Raw genomic sequence first — 27,280 nt, forward strand, 5'->3', positions numbered from 1 at the left:
GTGTGGTTCAATAGATAGAAATCTTTCAATGTAATCCACTACATAAAGAAACTCGAAAAAAAAAATACCCCACAAGATCATTTAGTTAGATGCTGAGAAAGCATTTGACAAAATTCACTATCCCTTCATGTTAAAAGTCTTGGAATGATCAGGAATTCAAGGCCTATACCAAAACATAGTAAAAGCAATATACAGCAAACCAGAAGCCAACATCAAACTAAATAGAGGAAATTTGAAGTAATCCTACTAAAATTATGGTCCAGAAAATGTTGCCCACTCTTTCCCTATTTATTCAATATAGTACTTGAAGATCTATCTAGAGCATTTAGAGAACAAAAGGAGGTACAGTTTGTAACACTTGTCAAAATGTTACAAACTGGAAAGGAGGTAGTCAAAACATCACTATTTGCAGATGATATGATAGTATACTTATGCAACCCAATAAAACAACACTAGAGAACTCCTACAACTGAGAAACAATTTCTGCCATGTGGCTGGATGTAAAATTAACTCAATCAAATCAGTAGCCTTCCTCTACTCAAAGGATAAATAAGCTGAGAAAGAAAATAGGGTAATGACACCCTTTACCATAGTCACAAATAACATTACATATCTTGGTGTCACTCTAAGTATGCAAGTGAAAAATTTGTATGACAAGAATTTCAAGTCTCTGAAGAAAGAAATCAAAGCAGATCTCAGAATATGGAAAGATCTCTTTCATGATCATGGATTGGCAGAATTAAGGTAGTAAAAATGGCCACCTTGCCAAAAGCAAACTGCAGATTCAATGCACTCCCAGTCAAAACTATATAACCAAGACATGCAGAACATATTTATACCTTAAAAACCAGACAGAAACAAAAGTAAGATGGCTACACACATTAAATTATTTAAACCAGACCAAAGGCCTGGTGTGGAAGGCATTCTCTTGGAGACATGGGATTAGGAATGTGATGAAAAATTGTGGGAGGGAGGTCTGGGAGGAAAGTAACAGCTGAACTGGGAAGTAATAAAAGTAAAATATAAAATGTAAAGAAATAAAGGATTACAAACCAAAAAATTTAAATTCATGGGTTCTATAAAATGAGGCTACACCTGGAGTAGCATCAAAGGGTGGGAGAGAATAATGGATTTGAATATTGCAAGTAGGAGGAGCCAAAGGGTGGGAGGGGCTTTGAATTCCAGGTTAGGAGAGATATATAAGGGCAGGTCTTCTAAGGAGAATTCAAAGACAGAGGACTGCGCAGGTTACAGGAAACCTCTTCATTCCTGGTGAATTGGTGAGTTGCATGAAATGTCTAAGGTTGCTATGTAAAGGGGATATCAAGTTGGGGAAAATTTGGGAGACAGTGGAGGAGGATTTTTGGTGATTTTTTTAGCCTGTATGGGTGTTTGATTGGTGAAGTATAAAATATGCCCTGTATACATGCAGAAGATGTTATTTAAATTTAGTAGATGGTTCAAGTCTATCCCATAAATGTGAACAGTGCAGAGCAGTGATTTGCCCTGATCGGGGCACTCTATGGATGAGCTTTCAAGAGACCTCAAGGGGCTCTATTCTTCATTCTAAGCACAAGATTGAATCCTGGGCTGTTCAGAAAGCCTGGATCAATAGATAGTGAGGCCTGTCTATAGGACAAAGGAAAGAACTGACAATGGGATCTCAAGTGACCTTGGGACCAATTGAGGCTCCAGATTGCCTAGATAAGGCATAGTAGTGGCATTCTGACTCAAAAGTGTGACATCTTGGATGGTGTTTGGCTGAGCAGGCCCTCCTTCATCTAAAATCTGTAACCATTTTGGATGCATGGACCACACCTTTAATCCCAGGACTCAGAAACTAATGGCAAGTGGGTTTTTGTAATTGTGAGCCCTGGCTTGCATGTATAGTGTGAATCAGGAAGTCAGGGGCATGCACATGGAACCAGCCTCAGTCTCAGAAGAGAAAGTTTGGAGAAATAAATAGGTGTTAGTGGTGGCCGGAAACGTGCATGTCCTCTTGGCATCAGGATGAGAAGAGACGCATTTTTTGAGATTGCTCCTAGAGAGTAAGGAAAATTTTTATTTTCTCGATGGAGCCCATGTTAGGAGGAAATCCTACAGGATGGCTCAGTTCTTTGTTACACACCTATAGTCTTAGCCCTGCTTGGGAAGTAACAGTTAGGCTGATCCTTCTGAATTCTGTTTCAGCCTTGTGTTCTGTTTGACTCACATACAGCATAGTTCATTTAGCGAAACTCAGTCACAAAAGAAAAGAGTACAAAAAAAGTCTGTGATCTGGCCATATTTCCGTTAGATATTAAGTTGTGGCTACAGACTGGATGTTACAACAGGGTGTGTATAGCTGCTGGATTCTAGAGGATGAAAGGAGGAGCCTGTGGGAGGGTTCTTGATAGGGAGATTCAATTAAGGCTAAGTCCTTGGTATAGCACTTCAATATCAGGGGATCTGGCTTAGGTGTATGTGCCTTCTGACATCCAGAGTAATTAGATCATCAATGCTCTTGTTTAGAATACGGGAGTGGAAAGGGTCCATGGAAATGGGACATGTTCCATTGCCCTTGATTCTTTATTTTGTCACAGGGTGTCATACTGCAAGGAGGAGAAACTGGGATCATGTTTTTCCAATTATGATAATATTCCTTTGTTTAAAAAATATTTAATCTTTTTTACAATCCAGATTTTATCCCCCTTCTGGTCCTCCCACGGAAAGTTCCACATCCTGTAAGTCTAGTTTCCTTCTCAGGGAGAATGTCTTCACCCCACCCCCTACCTATAAGAACTCCCTGCCCACTTCGGGCCTCCAGTCTTTTTAGGGATAGGTACATCTTTTCTGAGGGAGTACAGTCCCACAGTTTTCTGCTGAGTATGTGTTGGGGGCCTCATATCAGCTGGTGTACGCTTAATTGGTGGTTGTCTAGTTTCTGAGAGATCTTGGGGGGTCCCGGTTAGTTGAGACTGCTGCTTTCTTTCTTCTATCTCTTGTATTCTCCTGGTAATGATTAATTATCCCAGATCTCATTCCTTGGTTTTCAATTTCCAGGGTTGCCTATATTTGTCTTTGTTATATCTACTTCCAATTCTAGGTCTTGGACTGCATTAATAAAAACTTTCACTTTTTTGATTGTATCTTCCTGTATTGCTTATGGGATTTATGTGTTTCCTCTCTAAGTGCTTCTACCTGTTCACTTGCGTTTTCTTATATTTCTTTATGTGAGTTATTTATATCTCTTTAAAAGGATTCTATTATCATTAAGATAAGATTTTAGGTCATCTTCCTGACTTTCAAGTGCATTTGTCTATCCAGGGCTTGCTGTGGTGGGAGAAGTAGTTTCTGATAATGCCAAAGTTTACTGGCTTCTGTTTCTCATGGTCTTGCTCTTGCCTCTTGTCATATGGTTATAGGGAGTTTTTTTCTGGTTGGGGTGTTTCTGTTTGGGAGTTTTCTTTTTTGTCCCTAGGTTGACTCAAGTCTCATGGTAGGCCAGTTGCCTTGGATGTGGCAAACCTCCTGTGGGATCTTCTGACTGTGGAACCTTCAGAGGGGCATGTACACTGGTGACTTGTTGCCCTGGTGGCCGTGTGTCTTCAGGGAGGCCTTCTTGAAGACCTTTGAATTGTGGGTTCTTTAGAGAGGCAGAGAAGCTGGAGATATGTTGCCCTGGCTGTGACACATCTACTGGGATGCCTTCATACTGTTTACTCTTGAGAGGATTTGTCAAGCTGTTGCCCTATGTTTAGCTGTTAACCAGGGAAGCATAAGTACTGTAGGTTTTGTTTCCCTGCATGCAAAAGAATTCCCGACAGGCTTTCAGACTGTCGATTCAGTTTCTCTGCATGCTGCAGTGCCCCTGGGAGGTCTTCAGACTTTGGTGTCAGTTGTCCATTTACTCTGTTTGCAGAATTCCTGGGTTTGTGATTTTACTTTTGTGTCAGTTGCCCTGCATGCCACAGAAATCCTGTGAAGCCTTCAGGCTTTTATTTTCATGGGCAGAGGCAGACTAGCTAGTAGTCTGTCCCAACAAAATTTCACAGCCAGAAGTGTAGGATATGGAAAATTTAAACATTGGAAATGAACATTCAATTGCCAGCTTACCTGGACTGGCAACCTCTTGTTAATACTGGAGCCAAGTGCATATTTATTTCAATACTGAGAATACTTGTAAGATTTGGAAACAGAGGCAGTTGTTCAGAAAGAATGAAGCTCCTGTCTGATTCCTGCTCTGTAACAGTCTAAACCAAATGCTGGGTAGGCAGTATGGGTAAATCAGTGCTCTCTGTACGTTTTTTGACGTGTTTTCTTTTACTAGATTCTCCAGAACATATTCCAATAGGTTCAGAACACACATAGGGCTGAAGGTCCCTCCTTGTATCCAAAATTCCAAATGCCTTCAAGTGCACCCATAGAAACCAGACCCCAAAGGCTTCAAGAGACTGCAAGGAACTTACCCTTTCAAGTTTATTACAGTCCCATATTGACCCCAACAAATCCAATGCAATCAAGTCTTTCAGTCCCTGAAAGGGACCTACATCAGCAAGAGTTCCAAGGACCATCAAGAAAATCAGGTATCCAAATGCAACTAGATCCTGTACTGGGCCCAGGTTTACCTACTTTGAAAAAACCCTCAGGGCGTCTAAGTTATCAAATACATAATTGAAATCTTGTTTCCATGTTCTCATAGGATCTGTGGTACTGTCAGAGAAATATGGTGACCATCAATCTGGCCCTGTGACTTCAAGAAAGGTGCGGAAGGAACGCATTGTGTACTCCAAAAAACAAAAGCACCTGCTGCAAGAACATTTTGATAAGTGTCAGTACCCAAACCAGGATCAATGTGTGAAGCTGGCAGAGTTAGTTGGTGTGACAGCGAGGGACATCAAGGTCTGCTCCTCTCTTTTCCCTCAATCCAACAGCAAAAATCTACACTTTCCCATCAGAAACTTTAATTTTGTTCTTAAATGCTTAGGGCAGTGATGACAGTTTTAGGTGGTGGATATTTATGAATCAAATGCTGGGACTCAAATTTTTATCAACCTGGTAGCAATATAGAATAGCATTGTTTCCATGCAGGGTCTCAGAAACCTAATCACCAGAGCTCCTGCTAAAATACAGGACACACTGGCTCAATCTCCCCAGTCTTATGTTGTCTGGTCATACACAATCTACTTTATTATAATATCTTAGCCATCTTGAGTTTCCTGCTTCTTTGTTTCTGACATGTGAATCATTGCTATACAAACACCTTTTATCCAAAATCTTCACCTTGTGGTCCTCTTAGGGGACAACAGGCATTCTTCTGATATCTTCTTTCTTTTCCAGATCTGGTTTAAGAACAGCCGAGCTAAGTACAAGCGGATGGCTCTCCAGAATATTACAGAAGCTTTGCCAGAGACCAATGGAAGTTCAAAACCAGTTTTTGAATCAACCCACTTTCCTGGTTCCATACCTCTTGTTGCTGCTGAGAATGGAGAGCCCATGTGCTCAGGCACATTTAGTGAGGTTTCCATTCCCAAACTCAACTGCATCCAGGAATCTTCTCTGCATCATTATCAGGCCAGTGATGCAGACAGGTGTAGTCAGCAGGAAGATCTGCTTGTTGGCCATGCTCCCATTATAGATTGGGATTCTGGTCAATCAGCAGCAGTTGAAGCCCAGACTGATCTAGCAGTGACTGAATCTACAGATGTCCTAGAAGCTGCCACCCATTGCCCAGAGGAGGCTCAAGGTTCAGGTCCATCTGCAGAGGAACTCTGGCAAAGAATCCTTGACGACTTGGAGAAATCCGAGGACTGGCTTACTCCAGTGACTGAATCTACAGATGTCCTAGAAGCTGCCACCCATTGCCCAGAGGAGGCTCAAGGTTCAGGTCCATCTGCAGAGGAACTCTGGCAAAGAATCATTGACGACTTTGACATACCCGAGGACTGGCTTACTCCAGTGACTGAATCTACAGATGTCCTAGAAGCTGCCACCCATTGCCCAGAGGAGGCTCGAGGTTCAGGTCCATCTGCAGAGGAACTCTGGCAAAGAATCCTTGACGACTTTGACAAATCCGAGGACTGGCTTACTCTGGATTACACCCCAAATCCAACTTACTTCTCTCAGCTCCTTGACCATTCCAGACATTTATAGTCATGAAGAAGTGTGTTATGTACACCCTTCATCTCAGTATTTGTGGGAATTAACCAGGCCTTTCTGTAGACGTTGTGTACCACTGTGGTTTATATAGAGGGGTTGTTTCAAAGCAACTGTAAATATTCATTCTTCATTGTTACATTATGTTCTCATGAAATAAAAGGAGAAATAGTTCCTGAAAATTATTTTATTACATATATTATCCATTTACATTCCAGTCACTACTGCATATGTCCCACTGACCTATAGTTCTTCACCCAACACATTAGGTAAAGTTTTCCCCTAATATTTTTTAACGTTTTTTACCTTTATTACGATAGTATCACATACTATAATAGAATAGGAGATTAACTAATTCAGAAAGAAATAAATCAGGATAAAGTGTCCTTGCCATTTTTGTTTACATTAAGGATTCAGAAAGTGGAACAAATTAAGACGACTAGGTAAACACCTAAAACCATGCCAACTTAGCTAAAGTTACATAATATTAGGATTCAAACCCTAATTTAGATATTACCAAATTATTCTCTAAGTAAATAAGAGACCCAAAACGTTATTGAGTATAACAACTTACACATGAAATATACAGCACTTTGTTTTCTCAGAAAGCAATAGGGCAGCTCTTAGGCATTTTCTTTGTACAGTGACTAGAAAATCTTGATATGACTAGGCACCTCAGCTTTACCAGTAAGCTGATCAGATATAGCATATAGCAGTTTAATAGAGAGGTAACACTTCAGGTTTCAGAAGGCAGCAGTAATTCTATTTTGGCTTTTATACTAAATGCTTATTATATTTAAGGTGACAATTGAAGCATATGATGTGAAGGTCATTAAGATTTAATGACAATCATTACAGTGTCTTGCAATGTACACACAACTGTATAATGCTTCTCTGGAATGAAAACAGTGTTGATTAATTGGATTTTACATACCCACACAGAGAAAACTTAAAAAATAACTATCAAAGGCAATGTACTATGCTGATGTACTAAATTCAAAGTATGCCACAGAACTGAAACACATGACTAACACCGTGCTTTGTTCTAGGAGAAAGCTGACCAGTTCTCAGGGAAAGCTAAGCCTACACCATTTATCCTAATAACCATGGCTTATATAAACACATCAGGTTCCCAGTAAAGAACCAAATCTAGGAATGTAAGTAAAACTTTGAGTGTTTTACATCTCTAGAACCTGGCTAAGGCTACACATCTATCTTCAAATCAGAAGCTGATATGAAATAGAGTGAGGTTCCCAGCTATGATAGAAAATAGAAAGGCTTCCAAGCACCATATTCCCTCAGGTTCCAGGAAAGCATCATGTGAGAAATAGAGAAGTAGGCAAAGAGGAAAGCTGGAAACATTCAGCTGTGATGTGATTCACTGTACAAGGCATTTAAAGTTCAGGACTGGAGTGAACCATCATGCTTTTCATAATGCTGGGAGCTATCCGTTTAATAATGTTCCCAGATAAACGCAGGCATGATCGTGAGGGTAACCACAGTCCCAGCTTTTGACAGTCTATCTGCAGTCTGAGCATCCTTCAAGCCACTGACATTCTGTCCCTTGATCTCACAGATGTGGTTGTCAGTTAGAAGGCTATTACTGGTAGCAGAATTATCCTTCACTATGGATGAGATTTTAACACTTCTAACGATAAAGCAAATATCCAGGTGATGCACAGAGATAGCAGACACACAGAAGTGTGGAGAAGCCAGAGAGCACAGCTAGGAGAATCCCTGTTGCTCAGAGGATCATGTCAAGTACTCCCAGGCAGGAAGCGTTTGGTTTCTATCTCCAGCTGGGGACGATCCTCTCCCACAGAGTGCCATATCCTGGTTAATCAGGGAGATAGCTAACCACACAGGAGTGCAGAGAGGTTTGAGAGCACAGGGAGGACCACCCCTGCTGCTCAGAGGAACCAGCCCAAAATCCTGAGAACACAGGTACCCAGGATCAGCCTGGGACAGAAGACTTCTGATTTTTGTCTGCATCCAGATAAGATGCTGGGCCACAGAATTACATATAGAAATACCACCACAAGGAAGCTAGTCTTTCAGGAGTGCCTACCAATCTGTGTCCAAAGGTGAGGCCACCACCATTCTCAAATTTCTGGACAAAGTGGGACCTGCTAAGAACCATCAGGACACAGGAATCAAGAATCAGCTGGTGACAGGATACTTTTGATTTCTTTATGTACACCTGAGCTCACACATTATCCCAGCTCTGCATACATAAACTCCTCCTAGAGAGAATGGGTCTCCCTGGAGTTCAGATACATAGGCTAGCAGGACAGTTAAACCACAGTCAGAGACATCAAGACCAGCTAGCACCAGAGATAACCAGATGGCAAAAATCAAATGCAAGAACACTGGCAACAAACCAAGTCAACATGGAACCATGCGAACCCAGTTCTCCCACAACAGCAAGTCCTGGATACCCCAACACACCAGAAAAACAAGATCTGGATTTAAAATTACATCTCATGATGCTGATATAGGACGTCAGAGAGGACATAAATAGTTCCCTTAAATACAAACAGGAGAACATTTGTCAACAGGTAGAAGCCCTTAAAGAGAAAACACAAAACTTTCTTAAGGAATTACAGGAAAACACACACACACACACACACACACACACACACACACAAACCAAAGAAACAAAAAAAACAGGTGAAGGAATTGAACAAAACCATACAGGATCTAATAGTGGAACTAGAAACAACAAAGAAATCACAAAGGGATACAACTCTGGAGATAGAAAACCTTGGTAAGAATTCAAGAGTCATAGATACAAGCATCAGCAACAGAATAGAAGAGTTAGATGAAGGAATCTCAGATGCTGAAGATACCATAGAAAGCATTGACTCAACCATCAAGGAAAATGCAAAATGCAGAAACCGTGTAACCCAAAACATTCAGGAAATCCAGACCACACTGAGAAGAGCAAACCTAAGGACTACAGGTATAGAGGAGCATAAAGATTTACAACTTAATTGACCAGTAAATAACTTCAACAAAATTGTAGAAGAAAACTTCCCTGACGTAAAGAGAGAGATGCCTGTGACCATTCAAGAAGCCTACAGAAATCCAAACAGACTGGACAAGAACAGATATGCACTTGACAAAGAAAGACCATTCAAACCTGTAATGGAAAGGAAAACTTATCAGAATTACACCAGACTTCTCACCAGAGACCATGAAAACAAGGAGATCTTGTGCAGATCTCATACAGATCATAAGAGAAAACAAATGCTAGCCCAGACTACTATACCCACCAAAACTCTTATCACCATATATGGAAAAACTAAGATATTCCATGATAAAACAAAATTTGCCCAATATCTTTCCACAAATCCAGCCCTACAAAGGATAATATAAAATGCCAGCACAAGGAGGGAAACTACACCTTAGAAAAAGGAAGTAATAATCTTTCAACACATCCAAAAGAGGAGAAGCACTCAAACATAAAAATTACATCAAAAATAACCGGGAGCAACAATCACTTTTCCTTAATATCTCTTAATCTCAATGAACATAATTTACCAATAAAAACATAGACTAACAGACTGGATATGTAAACAGGATCCAGCATTTTGCTACATAGAAATCTACCTCAGTGACAAAGACAGGCACTCCAAGCTACAGGACCACATATGTAGGGACCTTGGTCAGACCTATACAAACTGCCTGATTGTTGCTTCCATCTCTGTAAATCTCTGTAAGCCTAGCTTATTTGATCCGGTGGGCTGTGTTTTCTTGGTATTTTCAACTGCTCTAACTACTGCAGTCTTTTACCCGTTCTGTGGCGCTTCCGTGGCTCTGCCTATATTTCTGCCTATGTGCCTCTGCTTTAGGTCTCATTGGTTGCTGAATGGCAGGCATCAGATTAAAATTGGGCTAGCCAGTTCTCCAGGAGTATAACAATGAGCATAGCATAGTTATGTAAGGTTCCCATTGACAAACATAACAGAGTATCATTGATAGTGTCAGGGGTGGGTCTTGCCCATAGGATGGTTTAAAATTTGAGCTGGCAATTAATTGGAAATTGCCTCAGTTTCTCCTTCATCTTTGTCTAGGCAGTGTTTCCCATTAATAAATATATCCATTTTATGTTCTCAACACTACCTACCTCTCAACATTACCTGACAGTCACTACTCTATTCCCTTTCTCTCATAGGGTTTCCCCATGGGTCTACCTTGAACCTAATGCATCAAGTCTCTGCAGGATCAGGTGCATCCTCTCCTTTTGAGGCCACTCAAGGCAGCCTAGGTAGAAGAATGGCTCCAGAGACAGCCAATAGCTTCCAATCTAGTTATTGGGGGACCCACATGAAGACTGAGGTGCACATCTGCTAAATATATTATGGGGGCCTAAGTTCAACCCATGTGTGTGTGTGTGTGTGTGGGGGGGGGGGTCTTCTGTTGGCTACTGAGTCTGTGAGAGCTCCCAAGAGGGCTGGTCCCCAGGTTTTTCCATTCTTCTCCAACATCCACTCTGCTGATTTTATAGATGTGTGTCAAATGAATCTGTTACTCTCATTTTCTTTTCCTAACAAATGTGCAGTTAATTTTTCTTTAAGTAAAAGTACTTTCTTTTCTTTATTCGATATATTTTCATTTACATTTCAAATGATTTCCCCTTTTCTAGACCCCCAAACCCCGAAAGTCCCATCAGCCCCCTTCCCTCCCCCTGTTCTCCCCCCCCACCCCTTCCCAATTCCCTGTTCCGGTTTTGTGCTATAATGCTTGACTGAGTCTTTCCAGAACTGGGGGCCACTCCTCTGTTCTTCTTGTACCTCATTTGATGTGTGGATTATGTTTTTGGTATTCCAGTTTTCTAGGTTCATATCCACTTATTAGTGAGTGCATACCATGATTCATTTTTTGAGTCTGGGTTACCTCACTTAGTATGATGTTCTCCAGCTCCATCCATTTGCCTAAGAATTTCATGAATTCATTGTTTCTAATGGCTGAATAGTACTCCACTGTGTATATATACCACATTTTTTTGCATCCACTCTTCTGTTGAGGGATACCTGGGTTCTTTCCAGCTTCTGGCAATTATAAATAGGGCTGCTATGAACATAGTGGAACATGTATCCTTATTACATGCTGGGGAAATCTTCCGGGTATATGCCCAGCAGTGGTATAGCAAAATCTTCTGGAAGTGAGGTGCCCAGTTTTCTGAGGAACTGCCAGACTGATTTCTAGAGTGGTTGTACCAATTTGCAACCCCACAAGCCGTGGAGGAGTGTTCTTCTTTCTCCACATCCTCGCCTACATCTGCTTCTTCTGAATTTTTAATCTTAGCCATTCTTACTGGTATAAGGTGAAATCTCAGGGTTGTTTTGATTTGCATTTATAAAAGTGCTTTCTTGAGTACAGTTTGATCTGTCTCTTTTATTTGAGACAGTTTTTTATTCTGTAACAGCCATGGTAGTCCTGTGACTTACTCTGTAGTCAAGGCTGGTCTGGAACTCACAGAGATATACCTGCTTTGGTGTTCCAAGTGTTGGGCTTAAGGAGTGCACCACCATATCTAACTTGAATTTAATTGAATGTGATCTCTTCTACTACATACCATTGCAAAATATCAAAACTCTTAGCATTATGGAACTAGAGCTGGATTTAACTGAGGGTTACTTATTGTGGAGATGGAGTGATGGCTCAGTGAGTCAGAGCAATAGTTGCTTCATCAGGAAAGCCTGGTTTAGTTCCCAACCTCCACTATGTGGCTCAGAACCATCCATTGGGAATTGTATTCCTTTGGAGTCTTAGCCCTCCTTCTGTCTGTAGGGTTCCAGGCATGCTTGCACATTACTGACACATGTTCATGTATACACCTACATTTACAACAAAAGAAAAGATTGCTTGTTGATCTTGATTCTTGAAATTTGGTTCCTAATTGGTCTGGAATCCCATATATGCTATAACTCCAGACGCAGGGGCTCTGAATCCCTTTTTGAGGCACAGGGACCGCACACATGAGACATGAACACTCACAGAAAACTGAACAAAATGCAAATGAACTTGTAGAAAATGAATTAAGTTGGGTGTGGTAGGGCTCACTTTTGTTGTTGTTGTTTTTTGAGACAGTTTTTCTCTGTGTAGCTCTGGCTGCCCTGGAACTCAGTCTTTAGACCAGACTGGCCTGGAACTGAGAAATCTGCCTGCCTCTGCCTTCCAATTTTTGGGAATAAAGGAGTGCACCACCCCCGTCAGGCTGGAAGGGCTCACTTTTAATGCCATCAATTGTGATGGAAGGATTCTATTCTCCAGGGCATCCTGTTCTTTGTTCCCAAAGCCTGTTTAGAAAAATTAATCCAGGAGTGGTGTTACATGCCTTTATGGTCAGTATTTGGAGGCAGAGTCAAACTCTGAGTGAGTTTGAGACTATTCGAGAATATCCAGTGTTATGAAGAGTGATGATGTCACCCGAAGTAAATATTCATTAGGTAGTATTAAATCAGATTGTAGGTAAAATAGTGTTAATTATTTTCTGAAAGGAATTTTTATAATTACTCTTGGCAGAACAGCTAGTACAATGACAGTTGTTTTGTTTTTCCATTACAAAGATTTATTCATCTTATTTTATTTTGGATTTTTTTGTTTTGTTTTTGGAGACAGGGTTTCTCTGTGTAACACTGGCTGTCCTGGCAATCAATCTGTAGACCAGGCTGGCCTTGAATTAAGAAATCTCTCTGCCTCTGGCTCCCAAGTGCTGGGATTGAAGGCATGTGCCACCACCTCCTGGCATTATTTTTGATTTCTTAACATAGGGCCTTTGTACGTAGTTCTAACTCTCCTGGAAGTGCTTATGTAAACAAGACTGCCTTCCACAAATGGAGATCCTCATCCATTTGCTTTGCAGGTAATGGGATTGAAAGGCTCTGTTATGATGCCCAGCCTTACTTCATTTTTACATGTTGTACTGGATGGGTTAGTGTGTGAACTTGACACATTCTTTCACAGAGAAAGGAGCTTCAGTTGGGGAAATGCCTCCATGAGATTCAGCTGTGGGGTATTTTCTCAATTAGTGATCAAGGGGAGAGGGCCCCTCCTGGGTGGTACACTCATTTAATCCCTGTCATTGGGAGGCAGAGGCAGGCAGATTGCTGAGTTTTCTGAGGCCACCCAGGTTTGCAGGGTAGGTTCCAGGACTGCCAGGGCTACACAGAGAAACCCTGTCACAAACAAACAAACAAACAAACAAACAGTCCATAATCATAATCTTCCTTATAAAGCCAAAGTGTCCAAGTCCTTCGCTTAATCCAGCCTTCTCTAACATTTTTTCCAGACACTGGAATTGGGTTACAGAGAAAACTAACCAAGGATGCTACTCCTTTCCAGGTTCCAGACAGCGCAGCTTTGGCACAACTAAAACCCTGAAGAAACAATGTCCATTGCCGTTATAACTAGAACTAGATAGGCCAGAACCTGTTGAAATCCTAGCAACTGTAATTAAATCTCTTTGGGGCTTCCAGTAAACATTCCTTGTGGTCTCACATTTCCAAACAGCACAGAAAATCATCTTCTGCACCACCCAACTATGACCATGGGATCTAGTCCTGCCATCTCAAGGACACATGTGAAAAGAACAAATGCTTAAATGGTCTCTAAGCACTGGATGTCTACATCCCACCTTTCAGATAAAACCTTCACATGACCAAGGATTTGTGGAGCAGGACTCTTTTCCATCATACTCAAGTGAACCTCCAAGGGGTAATTGCTTAGTTAAGTGCCTAAACTGGGAGCTGACAAAGATCCAAACAAGATCAAGCCTCCTGGTGTAAGGAGGGTGGCTTTGAGAATTGATAGAAAACACCTGCTATCCAGTAAGGGCAAAGACTACACTTCAGGTTAATTTAGATGGCTCATAGGGATCCTGAGATGCCTTCATCATTAGTATCATAATCATTAGAAGGCTCAGGATCTGTGTCCACTTGGCGAAACAATCTTTTCAGTAGTCATTGATCTCCAATTCCTTTATGTGAAAAAACACAAACAGGATCTCATTCCCGTATTAAAACAGGGTTGGGGCCATTCCAAAGTATTAGTTAAAGGATCTCAACATTTAACCATGGCATACGAGCTGGAAGTGTCTGGATGCCAGCGATGATCTACTGCAGACTGACCTTTAGCATCAGTTTACAAAAAATTAAAACAAATAATGCAAAAGCGAGATGTGCTTTTGGTGACCTTGGAAGTTAAAACTCACCCTGTTTTGTTTTCTAAAGCTAATTTTTCAGATACATTCAACAATTCCTTGTCCCATTGGATCATGAGGAATTTCAGTTTTATGTTCAATTCCAAATTCCTTGCAAAATTGTTCAAAGCTGTTTCCAGTGTATGCAGGCCCATTATCTGTCTTGCCAACTTTAGGCAGTCCCTTAGCAGTAAAAGTCTGTAAACAATGAACAATAACCTTTCTAGAAGGTTCTCCTCTTAAAGCAGTTGCAACTAGAAATCCTGAAAAGCTGTCAATAGTCATATGTGCTAAGAGAAAAACTCATATAGTTAAGTGCCTCCAACAAGGAAATGGAGAGAGCTTACATTAGCAGCTTGACAGAACATCTGAAAGCTCTACAACCAAATGAAACAAATACATCCAAGAGGAATACATGGCAGGGAATAAACAAATTCAAGGCCAAAATCAACAAAGTAGAAACAAAAAGAATTATACAAAGAATCAACAAAACCAAGAGTTGGTTCTTTGAGAAAATCAACAAGATAGATAAACACTTAGCAGACTAACAAGAAGGAATAGAGGAAACACGCAAATTAATAAAATTGGAATGAAAAGGGAGATATAACAACAGAAACTGCAGAAATTCCAAATATCATCAGATCCTACTACAAAAGCTTATACTCAACAAAATTGGGAAATCTGGATGAAATGGACAATTTTGTAGACACATGCCAGCTGCCAATGTTAAAACCTGATCAGATAAACCATCAAAATAGTCCTATAACACGTGAGGAAATAGATTCAGTTATTAACAGTCTTCCAAAAATACCACCATCACCACCACAACCACAACCACCACCACCACCACCAACACCACCAAAAACAACAACAACAACAACAACAACAAAAACACAGGACCAGATGTGTTTGTTGGGAATTCTATCAGTTCTTCAAAGAAGACCTACTACGGATACTTTTCAAACTATTCCACAAATCAGAAACCCGAGGTATCCTTCACAATTCATTATATGAAGCCACAGTATTGCTTATACATAAACCAAACAAAGATTAAACAAGGAAAGAGAATTCCAGACCAATTTCCCTTGAGAACAGTGATCCAAAACTACTCAATAAAATTCTTGCTGACCGAATCCAAGAACACATCAAAACAGTAATTCACCAGGATCAAATAGGCTTCATCCCAGCAATGCAAGTGTGGTTCAATAGATAGAAATCTTTCAATGTAATCCACTACATAAAGAAACTCGAAAAAAAAATACCCCACAAGATCATTTAGTTAGATGCTGAGAAAGCATTTGACAAAATTCACTATCCCTTCATGTTAAAAGTCTTGGAATGATCAGGAATTCAAGGCCTATACCAAAACATAGTAAAAGCAATATACAGCAAACCAGAAGCCAACATCAAACTAAATAGAGGAAATTTGAAGTAATCCTACTAAAATTATGGTCCAGAAAATGTTGCCCACTCTTTCCCTATTTATTCAATATAGTACTTGAAGATCTATCTAGAGCATTTAGAGAACAAAAGGAGGTACAGTTTGTAACACTTGTCAAAATGTTACAAACTGGAAAGGAGGTAGTCAAAACATCACTATTTGCAGATGATATGATAGTATACTTATGCAACCCAATAAAACAACACTAGAGAACTCCTACAACTGAGAAACAATTTCTGCCATGTGGCTGGATGTAAAATTAACTCAATCAAATCAGTAGCCTTCCTCTACTCAAAGGATAAATAAGCTGAGAAAGAAAATAGGGTAATGACACCCTTTACCATAGTCACAAATAACATTACATATCTTGGTGTCACTCTAAGTATGCAAGTGAAAAATTTGTATGACAAGAATTTCAAGTCTCTGAAGAAAGAAATCAAAGCAGATCTCAGAATATGGAAAGATCTCTTTCATGATCATGGATTGGCAGAATTAAGGTAGTAAAAATGGCCACCTTGCCAAAAGCAAACTGCAGATTCAATGCACTCCCAGTCAAAACTATATAACCAAGACATGCAGAACATATTTATACCTTAAAAACCAGACAGAAACAAAAGTAAGATGGCTACACACATTAAATTATTTAAACCAGACCAAAGGCCTGGTGTGGAAGGCATTCTCTTGGAGACATGGGATTAGGAATGTGATGAAAAATTGTGGGAGGGAGGTCTGGGAGGAAAGTAACAGCTGAACTGGGAAGTAATAAAAGTAAAATATAAAATGTAAAGAAATAAAGGATTACAAACCAAAAAATTTAAATTCATGGGTTCTATAAAATGAGGCTACACCTGGAGTAGCATCAAAGGGTGGGAGAGAATAATGGATTTGAATATTGCAAGTAGGAGGAGCCAAAGGGTGGGAGGGGCTTTGAATTCCAGGTTAGGAGAGATATATAAGGGCAGGTCTTCTAAGGAGAATTCAAAGACAGAGGACTGCGCAGGTTACAGGAAACCTCTTCATTCCTGGTGAATTGGTGAGTTGCATGAAATGTCTAAGGTTGCTATGTAAAGGGGATATCAAGTTGGGGAAAATTTGGGAGACAGTGGAGGAGGATTTTTGGTGATTTTTTTAGCCTGTATGGGTGTTTGATTGGTGAAGTATAAAATATGCCCTGTATACATGCAGAAGATGTTATTTAAATTTAGTAGATGGTTCAAGTCTATCCCATAAATGTGAACAGTGCAGAGCAGTGATTTGCCCTGATCGGGGCACTCTATGGATGAGCTTTCAAGAGACCTCAAGGGGCTCTATTCTTCATTCTAAGCACAAGATTGAATCCTGGGCTGTTCAGAAAGCCTGGATCAATAGATAGTGAGGCCTGTCTATAGGACAAAGGAAAGAACTGACAATGGGATCTCAAGTGACCTTGGGACCAATTGAGGCTCCAGATTGCCTAGATAAGGCATAGTAGTGGCATTCTGACTCAAAAGTGTGACATCTTGGATGGTGTTTGGCTGAGCAGGCCCTCCTTCATCTAAAATCTGTAACCATTTTGGATGCATGGACCACACCTTTAATCCCAGGACTCAGAAACTAATGGCAAGTGGGTTTTTGTAATTGTGAGCCCTGGCTTGCATGTATAGTGTGAATCAGGAAGTCAGGGGCATGCACATGGAACCAGCCTCAGTCTCAGAAGAGAAAGTTTGGAGAAATAAATAGGTGTTAGTGGTGGCCGGAAACGTGCATGTCCTCTTGGCATCAGGATGAGAAGAGACGCATTTTTTGAGATTGCTCCTAGAGAGTAAGGAAAATTTTTATTTTCTCGATGGAGCCCATGTTAGGAGGAAATCCTACAGGATGGCTCAGTTCTTTGTTACACACCTATAGTCTTAGCCCTGCTTGGGAAGTAACAGTTAGGCTGATCCTTCTGAATTCTGTTTCAGCCTTGTGTTCTGTTTGACTCACATACAGCATAGTTCATTTAGCGAAACTCAGTCACAAAAGAAAAGAGTACAAAAAAAGTCTGTGATCTGGCCATATTTCCGTTAGATATTAAGTTGTGGCTACAGACTGGATGTTACAACAGGGTGTGTATAGCTGCTGGATTCTAGAGGATGAAAGGAGGAGCCTGTGGGAGGGTTCTTGATAGGGAGATTCAATTAAGGCTAAGTCCTTGGTATAGCACTTCAATATCAGGGGATCTGGCTTAGGTGTATGTGCCTTCTGACATCCAGAGTAATTAGATCATCAATGCTCTTGTTTAGAATACGGGAGTGGAAAGGGTCCATGGAAATGGGACATGTTCCATTGCCCTTGATTCTTTATTTTGTCACAGGGTGTCATACTGCAAGGAGGAGAAACTGGGATCATGTTTTTCCAATTATGATAATATTCCTTTGTTTAAAAAATATTTAATCTTTTTTACAATCCAGATTTTATCCCCCTTCTGGTCCTCCCACGGAAAGTTCCACATCCTGTAAGTCTAGTTTCCTTCTCAGGGAGAATGTCTTCACCCCACCCCCTACCTATAAGAACTCCCTGCCCACTTCGGGCCTCCAGTCTTTTTAGGGATAGGTACATCTTTTCTGAGGGAGTACAGTCCCACAGTTTTCTGCTGAGTATGTGTTGGGGGCCTCATATCAGCTGGTGTACGCTTAATTGGTGGTTGTCTAGTTTCTGAGAGATCTTGGGGGGTCCCGGTTAGTTGAGACTGCTGCTTTCTTTCTTCTATCTCTTGTATTCTCCTGGTAATGATTAATTATCCCAGATCTCATTCCTTGGTTTTCAATTTCCAGGGTTGCCTATATTTGTCTTTGTTATATCTACTTCCAATTCTAGGTCTTGGACTGCATTAATAAAAACTTTCACTTTTTTGATTGTATCTTCCTGTATTGCTTATGGGATTTATGTGTTTCCTCTCTAAGTGCTTCTACCTGTTCACTTGCGTTTTCTTATATTTCTTTATGTGAGTTATTTATATCTCTTTAAAAGGATTCTATTATCATTAAGATAAGATTTTAGGTCATCTTCCTGACTTTCAAGTGCATTTGTCTATCCAGGGCTTGCTGTGGTGGGAGAAGTAGTTTCTGATAATGCCAAAGTTTACTGGCTTCTGTTTCTCATGGTCTTGCTCTTGCCTCTTGTCATATGGTTATAGGGAGTTTTTTTCTGGTTGGGGTGTTTCTGTTTGGGAGTTTTCTTTTTTGTCCCTAGGTTGACTCAAGTCTCATGGTAGGCCAGTTGCCTTGGATGTGGCAAACCTCCTGTGGGATCTTCTGACTGTGGAACCTTCAGAGGGGCATGTACACTGGTGACTTGTTGCCCTGGTGGCCGTGTGTCTTCAGGGAGGCCTTCTTGAAGACCTTTGAATTGTGGGTTCTTTAGAGAGGCAGAGAAGCTGGAGATATGTTGCCCTGGCTGTGACACATCTACTGGGATGCCTTCATACTGTTTACTCTTGAGAGGATTTGTCAAGCTGTTGCCCTATGTTTAGCTGTTAACCAGGGAAGCATAAGTACTGTAGGTTTTGTTTCCCTGCATGCAAAAGAATTCCCGACAGGCTTTCAGACTGTCGATTCAGTTTCTCTGCATGCTGCAGTGCCCCTGGGAGGTCTTCAGACTTTGGTGTCAGTTGTCCATTTACTCTGTTTGCAGAATTCCTGGGTTTGTGATTTGACTTTTGTGTCAGTTGCCCTGCATGCCACAGAAATCCTGTGAAGCCTTCAGGCTTTTATTTTCATGGGCAGAGGCAGACTAGCTAGTAGTCTGTCCCAACAAAATTTCACAGCCAGAAGTGTAGGATATGGAAAATTTAAACACTGGAAATGAACATTCAATTGCCAGCTTACCTGGACTGGCAACCTCTTGTTAATACTGGAGCCAAGTGCATATTTATTTCAATACTGAGAATACTTGTAAGATTTGGAAACAGAGGCAGTTGTTCAGAAAGAATGAAGCTCCTGTCTGATTCCTGCTCTGTAACAGTCCAAACCAAATGCTGGGTAGGCAGGATGGGTAAATCAGTGCTCTCTGTACGTTTTTTGACGTGTTTTCTTTTACTAGATTCTCCAGAACATATTCCAATAGGTTCGGAACACACATAGGGCTGAAGGTCCCTCCTTGTATCCAAAATTCCAAATGCCTTCAAGTGCACCCATAGAAACCAGACCCCAAAGGCTTCAAGAGACTGCAAGGAACTTACCCTTTCAAGTTTATTACAGTCCCATATTGACCCCAACAAATCCAATGCAATCAAGTCTTTCAGTCCCTGAAAGGGACCTACATCAGCAAGAGTTCCAAGGACCATCAAGAAAATCAGGTATCCAAATGCAACTAGATCCTGTACTGGGCCCAGGTTTACCTACTTTGAAAAAACCCTCAGGGCGTCTAAGTTATCAAATACATAATTGAAATCTTGTTTCCATGTTCTCATAGGATCTGTGGTACTGTCAGAGAAATATGGTGACCATCAATCTGGCCCTGTGACTTCAAGAAAGGTGCGGAAGGAACGCATTGTGTACTCCAAAAAACAAAAGCACCTGCTGCAAGAACATTTTGATAAGTGTCAGTACCCAAACCAGGATCAATGTGTGAAGCTGGCAGAGTTAGTTGGTGTGACAGCGAGGGACATCAAGGTCTGCTCCTCTCTTTTCCCTCAATCCAACAGCAAAAATCTACACTTTCCCATCAGAAACTTTAATTTTGTTCTTAAATGCTTAGGGCAGTGATGACAGTTTTAGGTGGTGGATATTTATGAATCAAATGCTGGGACTCAAATTTTTATCAACCTGGTAGCAATATAGAATAGCATTGTTTCCATGCAGGGTCTCAGAAACCTAATCACCAGAGCTCCTGCTAAAATACAGGACACACTGGCTCAATCTCCCCAGTCTTATGTTGTCTGGTCATACACAATCTACTTTATTATAATATCTTAGCCATCTTGAGTTTCCTGCTTCTTTGTTTCTGACATGTGAATCATTGCTATACAAACACCTTTTATCCAAAATCTTCACCTTGTGGTCCTCTTAGGGGACAACAGGCATTCTTCTGATATCTTCTTTCTTTTCCAGATCTGGTTTAAGAACAGCCGAGCTAAGTACAAGCGGATGGCTCTCCAGAATATTACAGAAGCTTTGCCAGAGACCAATGGAAGTTCAAAACCAGTTTTTGAATCAATCCACTTTCCTGGTTCCATACCTCTTGTTGCTGCTGAGAATGGAGAGCCCATGTGTTCAGGCACATTTAGTGAGGTTTCCATTCCCAAACTCAACTGCATCCAGGAATCTTCTCTGCATCATTATCAGGCCAGTGATGCAGACAGGTGTAGTCAGCAGGAAGATCTGCTTGTTGGCCATGCTCCCATTATAGATTGGGATTCTGGTCAATCAGCAGCAGTTGAAGCCCAGACTGATCTAGCAGTGACTGAATCTACAGATGTCCTAGAAGCTGCCACCCATTGCCCAGAGGAGGCTCAAGGTTCAGGTCCATCTGCAGAGGAACTCTGGCAAAGAATCCTTGATGACTTGGAGAAATCCGAGGACTGGCTTACTCCAGTGACTGAATCTACAGATGTCCTAGAAGCTGCCACCCATTGCCCAGAGGAGGCTCAAGGTTCAGGTCCATCTGCAGAGGAACTCTGGCAAAGAATCATTGACGACTTTGACATACCCGAGGACTGGCTTACTCCAGTGACTGAATCTACAGATGTCCTAGAAGCTGCCACCCATTGCCCAGAGGAGGCTCGAGGTTCAGGTCCATCTGCAGAGGAACTCTGGCAAAGAATCCTTGACGACTTTGACAAATCCGAGGACTGGCTTACTCTGGATTACACCCCAAATCCAACTTACTTCTCTCAGCTCCTTGACCATTCCAGACATTTATAGTCATGAAGAAGTGTGTTATGTACACCCTTCATCTCAGTATTTGTGGGAATTAACCAGGCCTTTCTGTAGACGTTGTGTACCACTGTGGTTTATATAGAGGGGTTGTTTCAAAGCAACTGTAAATATTCATTCTTCATTGTTACATTATGTTCTCATGAAATAAAAGGAGAAATAGTTCCTGAAAATTATTTTATTACATATATTATCCATTTACATTCCAGTCACTACTGCATATGTCCCACTGACCTATAGTTCTTCACCCAACACATTAGGTAAAGTTTTCCCCTAATATTTTTTAACGTTTTTTACCTTTATTACGATAGTATCACATACTATAATAGAATAGGAGATTAACTAATTCAGAAAGAAATAAATCAGGATAAAGTGTCCTTGCCATTTTTGTTTACATTAAGGATTCAGAAAGTGGAACAAATTAAGACGACTAGGTAAACACCTAAAACCATGCCAACTTAGCTAAAGTTACATAATATTAGGATTCAAACCCTAATTTAGATATTACCAAATTATTCTCTAAGTAAATAAGAGACCCAAAACGTTATTGAGTATAACAACTTACACATGAAATATACAGCACTTTGTTTTCTCAGAAAGCATTAGGGCAGCTCTTAGGCATTTTCTTTGTACAGTGACTAGAAAATCTTGATATGACTAGGCACCTCAGCTTTACCAGTAAGCTGATCAGATATAGCATATAGCAGTTTAATAGAGAGGTAACACTTCAGGTTTCAGAAGGCAGCAATAATTCTATTTTGGCTTTTATACTAAATGCTTATTATATTTAAGGTGACAATTGAAGCATATGATGTGAAGGTCATTAAGATTTAATGACAATCATTACAGTGTCTTGCAATGTACACACAACTGTATAATGCTTCTCTGGAATGAAAACAGTGTTGATTAATTGGATTTTACATACCCACACAGAGAAAACTTAAAAAATAACTATCAAAGGCAATGTACTATGCTGATGTACTAAATTCAAAGTATGCCACAGAACTGAAACACATGACTAACACCGTGCTTTGTTCTAGGAGAAAGCTGACCAGTTCTCAGGGAAAGCTAAGCCTACACCATTTATCCTAATAACCATGGCTTATATAAACACATCAGGTTCCCAGTAAAGAACCAAATCTAGGAATGTAAGTAAAACTTACATCTCTAGAACCTGGCTAAGGCTACACATCTATCTTCAAATCAGAAGCTGATATGAAATAAAGTGAGGTTCCCAGCTATGATAGAAAATAGAAAGGCTTCCAAGCACCATATTCCCTCAGGTTCCAGGAAAGCATCATGTGAGAAATAGAGAAGTAGGCAAAGAGGAAAGCTGGAAACATTCAGCTGTGATGTGATTCACTGTACAAGGCATTTAAAGTTCAGGACTGGAGTGAACCATCATGCTTTTCATAATGCTGGGAGCTATCCGTTTAATAATGTTCCCAGATAAACGCAGGCATGATCGTGAGGGTAACCACAGTCCCAGCTTTTGACAGTCTATCTGCAGTCTGAGCATCCTTCAAGCCACTGACATTCTGTCCCTTGATCTCACAGATGTGGTTGTCAGTTAGAAGGCTATTACTGGTAGCAGAATTATCCTTCACTATGGATGAGATTTTAACACTTCTAACGATAAAGCAAATATCCAGGTGATGCACAGAGATAGCAGACACACAGAAGTGTGGAGAAGCCAGAGAGCACAGCTAGGAGAATCCCTGTTGCTCAGAGGATCATGTCAAGTACTCCCAGGCAGGAAGCGTTTGGTTTCTATCTCCAGCTGGGGACGATCCTCTCCCACAGAGTGCCATATCCTGGTTAATCAGGGAGATAGTTAACCACACAGGAGTGCAGAGAGGTTTGAGAGCACAGGGAGGACCACCCCTGCTGCTCAGAGGAACCAGCCCAAAATCCTGAGAACACAGGTACCCAGGATCAGCCTGGGACAGAAGACTTCTGATTTTTGTCTGCATCCAGATAAGATGCTGGGCCACAGAATTACATATAGAAATACCACCACAAGGAAGCTAGTCTTTCAGGAGTGCCTACCAATCTGTGTCCAAAGGTGAGGCCACCACCATTCTCAAATTTCTGGACAAAGTGGGACCTGCTAAGAACCATCAGGACACAGGAATCAAGAATCAGCTGGTGACAGGATACTTTTGATTTCTTTATGTACACCTGAGCTCACACATTATCCCAGCTCTGCATACATAAACTCCTCCTAGAGAGAATGGGTCTCCCTGGAGTTCAGATACATAGGCTAGCAGGACAGTTAAACCACAGTCAGAGACATCAAGACCAGCTAGCACCAGAGATAACCAGATGGCAAAAATTAAATGCAAGAACACTGGCAACAAACCAAGTCAACATGGAACCATGCGAACCCAGTTCTCCCACAACAGCAAGTCCTGGATACCCCAACACACCAGAAAAACAAGATCTGGATTTAAAATTACATCTCATGATGCTGATATAGGACGTCAGAGAGGACATAAATAGTTCCCTTAAATACAAACAGGAGAACATTTGTCAACAGGTAGAAGCCCTTAAAGAGAAAACACAAAACTTTCTTAAGGAATTACAGGAAAACACACACACACACACACACACACACACACAAACCAAAGAAAGAAAAAAAAAACAGGTGAAGGAATTGAACAAAACCATACAGGATCTAATAATGGAACTAGTAACTACAAAGAAATCACAAAGGGATACAACTCTGGAGATAGAAAACCTTAGTAAGAATTCAAGAGTCATAGATACAAGCATCAGCAACAGAATAGAAGAGTTAGATGAAGGAATCTCAGATGCTGAAGATACCATAGAAAGCATTGACTCAACCATCAAGGAAAATGCAAAATGCAGAAACCGTGTAACCCAAAACATTCAGGAAATCCAGACCACAATGAGAAGAGCAAACCTAAGGACTACAGGTATAGAGGAGCATAAAGATTTACAACTTAATTGACCAGTAAATAACTTCAACAAAATTGTAGAAGAAAACTTCCCTGACGTAAAGAGAGAGATGCCTGTGACCATTCAAGAAGCCTACAGAAACCCAAACAGACTGGACAAGAACAGATATGCACTTGACAAAGAAAGACCATTCAAACCTGTAATGGAAAGGAAAACTTATCAGAATTACGCCAGACTTCTCACCAGAGACCATGAAAACAAGGACATCTTGGGCAGATCTCATACAGATCATAAGAGAAAACAAATGCTAGCCCAGACTACTATACCCACCAAAACTCTTATCACCATATATGGAAAAATTAAGATATTCCATGATAAAACAAAATTTGCCCAATATCTTTCCACAAATCAGGCCCTACAAAGGATAATATAAAATGCCAGCACAAGGAGGGAAACTACACCTTAGAAAAAGGAAGTAATAATCTTTCAACACATCCAAAAGAGGGTAAGCACTCAAACATAAAAATTACATCAAAAATAACCAGGAGCAACAATCACTTTTCCTTAATATCTCTTAATCTCAATGAACATAATTTACCAATAAAAACAGACTAACAGACTGGATATGTAAACAGGATCCAGCATTTTGCTACATAGAAATCTACCTCAGTGAAAAAGACAGGCACTCCAAGCTACAGGACCACATATGTAGGGACCTTGGTCAGACCTATACAAACTGCCTGTTTGTTGCTTCCATCTCTGTAAATCTCTGTAAGCCTAGCTTATTTGATCCGGTGGGCTGTGTTTTCTTGGTATTTTCAACTGCTCTAACTACTGCAGTCTTTTACCCGTTCTGTGGCGCTTCCGTGGCTCTGCCTATATTTCTGCCTATGTGCCTCTGCTTTATGTCTCATTGGTTGCTGAATGGCAGGCATCAGATTAAAATTGGGCTAGCCAGTTCCCCAGGAGTATAACAATGAGCATAGCATAGTTATGCAAGGTTCCCATTGACAAACATAACAGAGTATCATTGATAGTGTCAGGGGTTGGTTCTTGCCCATAGGATGGTTTACAATTTGTGCTGGCAATTAATTGGAAATTGCCTCAGTTTCTCCTTCATCTTTGTCTAGGCAGTGTTTCCCATTAATAAATATATCCATTTTATGTTCTCAACACTACCTACCTCTCAACATTACCTGACAGTCACTACTCTATTCCCTTTCTCTCATAGGGTTTCCCCATGGGTCTACCTTGAACCTAATGCATCAAGTCTCTGCAGGATCAGGTACATCCTCTCCTTTTGAGGCCACTCAAGGCAGCCTAGGTAGAAGAATGTCTCCAGAGACAGCCAATAGCTTCCAATCTAGTTATTGGGGGACCCACATGAAGACTGAGGTGCACATCTGCTAAATATATTATGGGGGCCTAAGTTCAACACATGTGTGTGTGTGTGTGTGTGTGTGTGTGTGTGTGTGTGTGTGTGGTCTTTTGTTGGCTACTGAGTCTGTGAAAGCTCCCAAGAGGGCTGGTCCCCAGGTTTTGCCATTCTTCTCCAACATCCACTCTGCTGATTTTATAGGTGTGTGCCAAATGAGTCTGTTACTCTCAGTTTCTTTTCCTAACTAATGTGCAGTTAATTTTTCTTTAAATAAAAGTACTTTCTTTTCTTTATTCGATATATTTTCATTTACATTTCAAATGATTTCCCCTTTTCTAGACCCCCAAACCCCGGAAGTCCCATCAGCCCCCTTCCCTCCCCCTGTTCTCCCTCCCCACCCCTTCCCAATTCCCTGTTCTGGTTTTGTGCTATAATGCTTGACTGAGTCTTTCCAGAACTGGGGGCCACTCCTCTGTTCTTCTTGTACCCCATTTGATGTGTGGATTATGTTTTTGGTATTCCAGTTTTCTAGGTTAATATCCACTTATTAGTGAGTGCATACCATGATTCATTTTTTGAGTCTGGGTTACCTCACTTAGTATGATGTTCTCCAGCTCCATCCATTTGCCTAAGAATTTCATGAATTCATTGTTTCTAATGGCTGAATAGTACTCCACTGTGTATATATACCACATTTTTTGCATCCACTCTTCTGTTGAGGGATACCTGGGTTCTTTCCAGCTTCTGGCAATTATAAATAGGGCTGCTATGAACATAGTGGAACATGTATCCTTATTACATGCTGGGGAAATCTTCTGGGTATATGCCCAGGAGTGGTATAGCAGGATCTTCTGGAAGTGAGGTGCCCAGTTTTCTGAGGAACTGCCAGACTGATTTCTAGAGTGGTTGTACCAATTTGCAACCCCACCAGCAGTGGAGGAGTGTTCCTCTTTCTCCACATCCTCGCCTACATCTGCTTCTCCTGAATTTTTAATCGTAGCCATTCTTACTGGTGTAAGGTGAAATCTCAGGGTTGTTTGGATTTGCATTTATAAAAGTGCTTTCTTGAGTACAGTTTGATCTGTCTCTTTTATTTGAGACAGTTTTTTATTCTGTAACAGCCATGGTAGTCCTGTGACTTACTCTGTAGTCAAGGCTGGTCTGGAACTCACAGAGATATACCTGCTTTGGTGTTCCAAGTGTTGGGCTTAAGGAGTGCACCACCATATCTAACTTGAATTTAATTGAATGTGATCTCTTCTACTACATACCATTGCAAAATATCAAAACTCTTAGCATTA

At 40.8% G+C, this 27,280-nt stretch overlaps 1 protein-coding gene across 1 annotated transcript; it reads left to right on the forward strand.

Annotated features, from left to right (window-relative positions):
• Positions 1 to 4,357: 4,357 nt before the first annotated feature.
• Positions 4,358 to 5,766, forward strand: LOC127685030 (homeobox protein DLX-4-like; the record flags this gene model as incomplete). The annotated part of the gene is made up of 3 exons (XM_052181778.1): positions 4,358 to 4,565; positions 4,682 to 4,881; positions 5,320 to 5,766. Coding segments are annotated over 3 exons (855 nt in total), but the record flags the coding sequence as incomplete, so codon positions are not given.
• Between the last annotated feature and the right edge of the window lie 21,514 nt (positions 5,767 to 27,280).

Source organism: Apodemus sylvaticus, chromosome 1 (genome assembly GCF_947179515.1).
Source record: "Apodemus sylvaticus chromosome 1, mApoSyl1.1, whole genome shotgun sequence".
In the NCBI taxonomy this organism is placed as follows: domain Eukaryota; kingdom Metazoa; phylum Chordata; class Mammalia; order Rodentia; family Muridae; genus Apodemus; species Apodemus sylvaticus.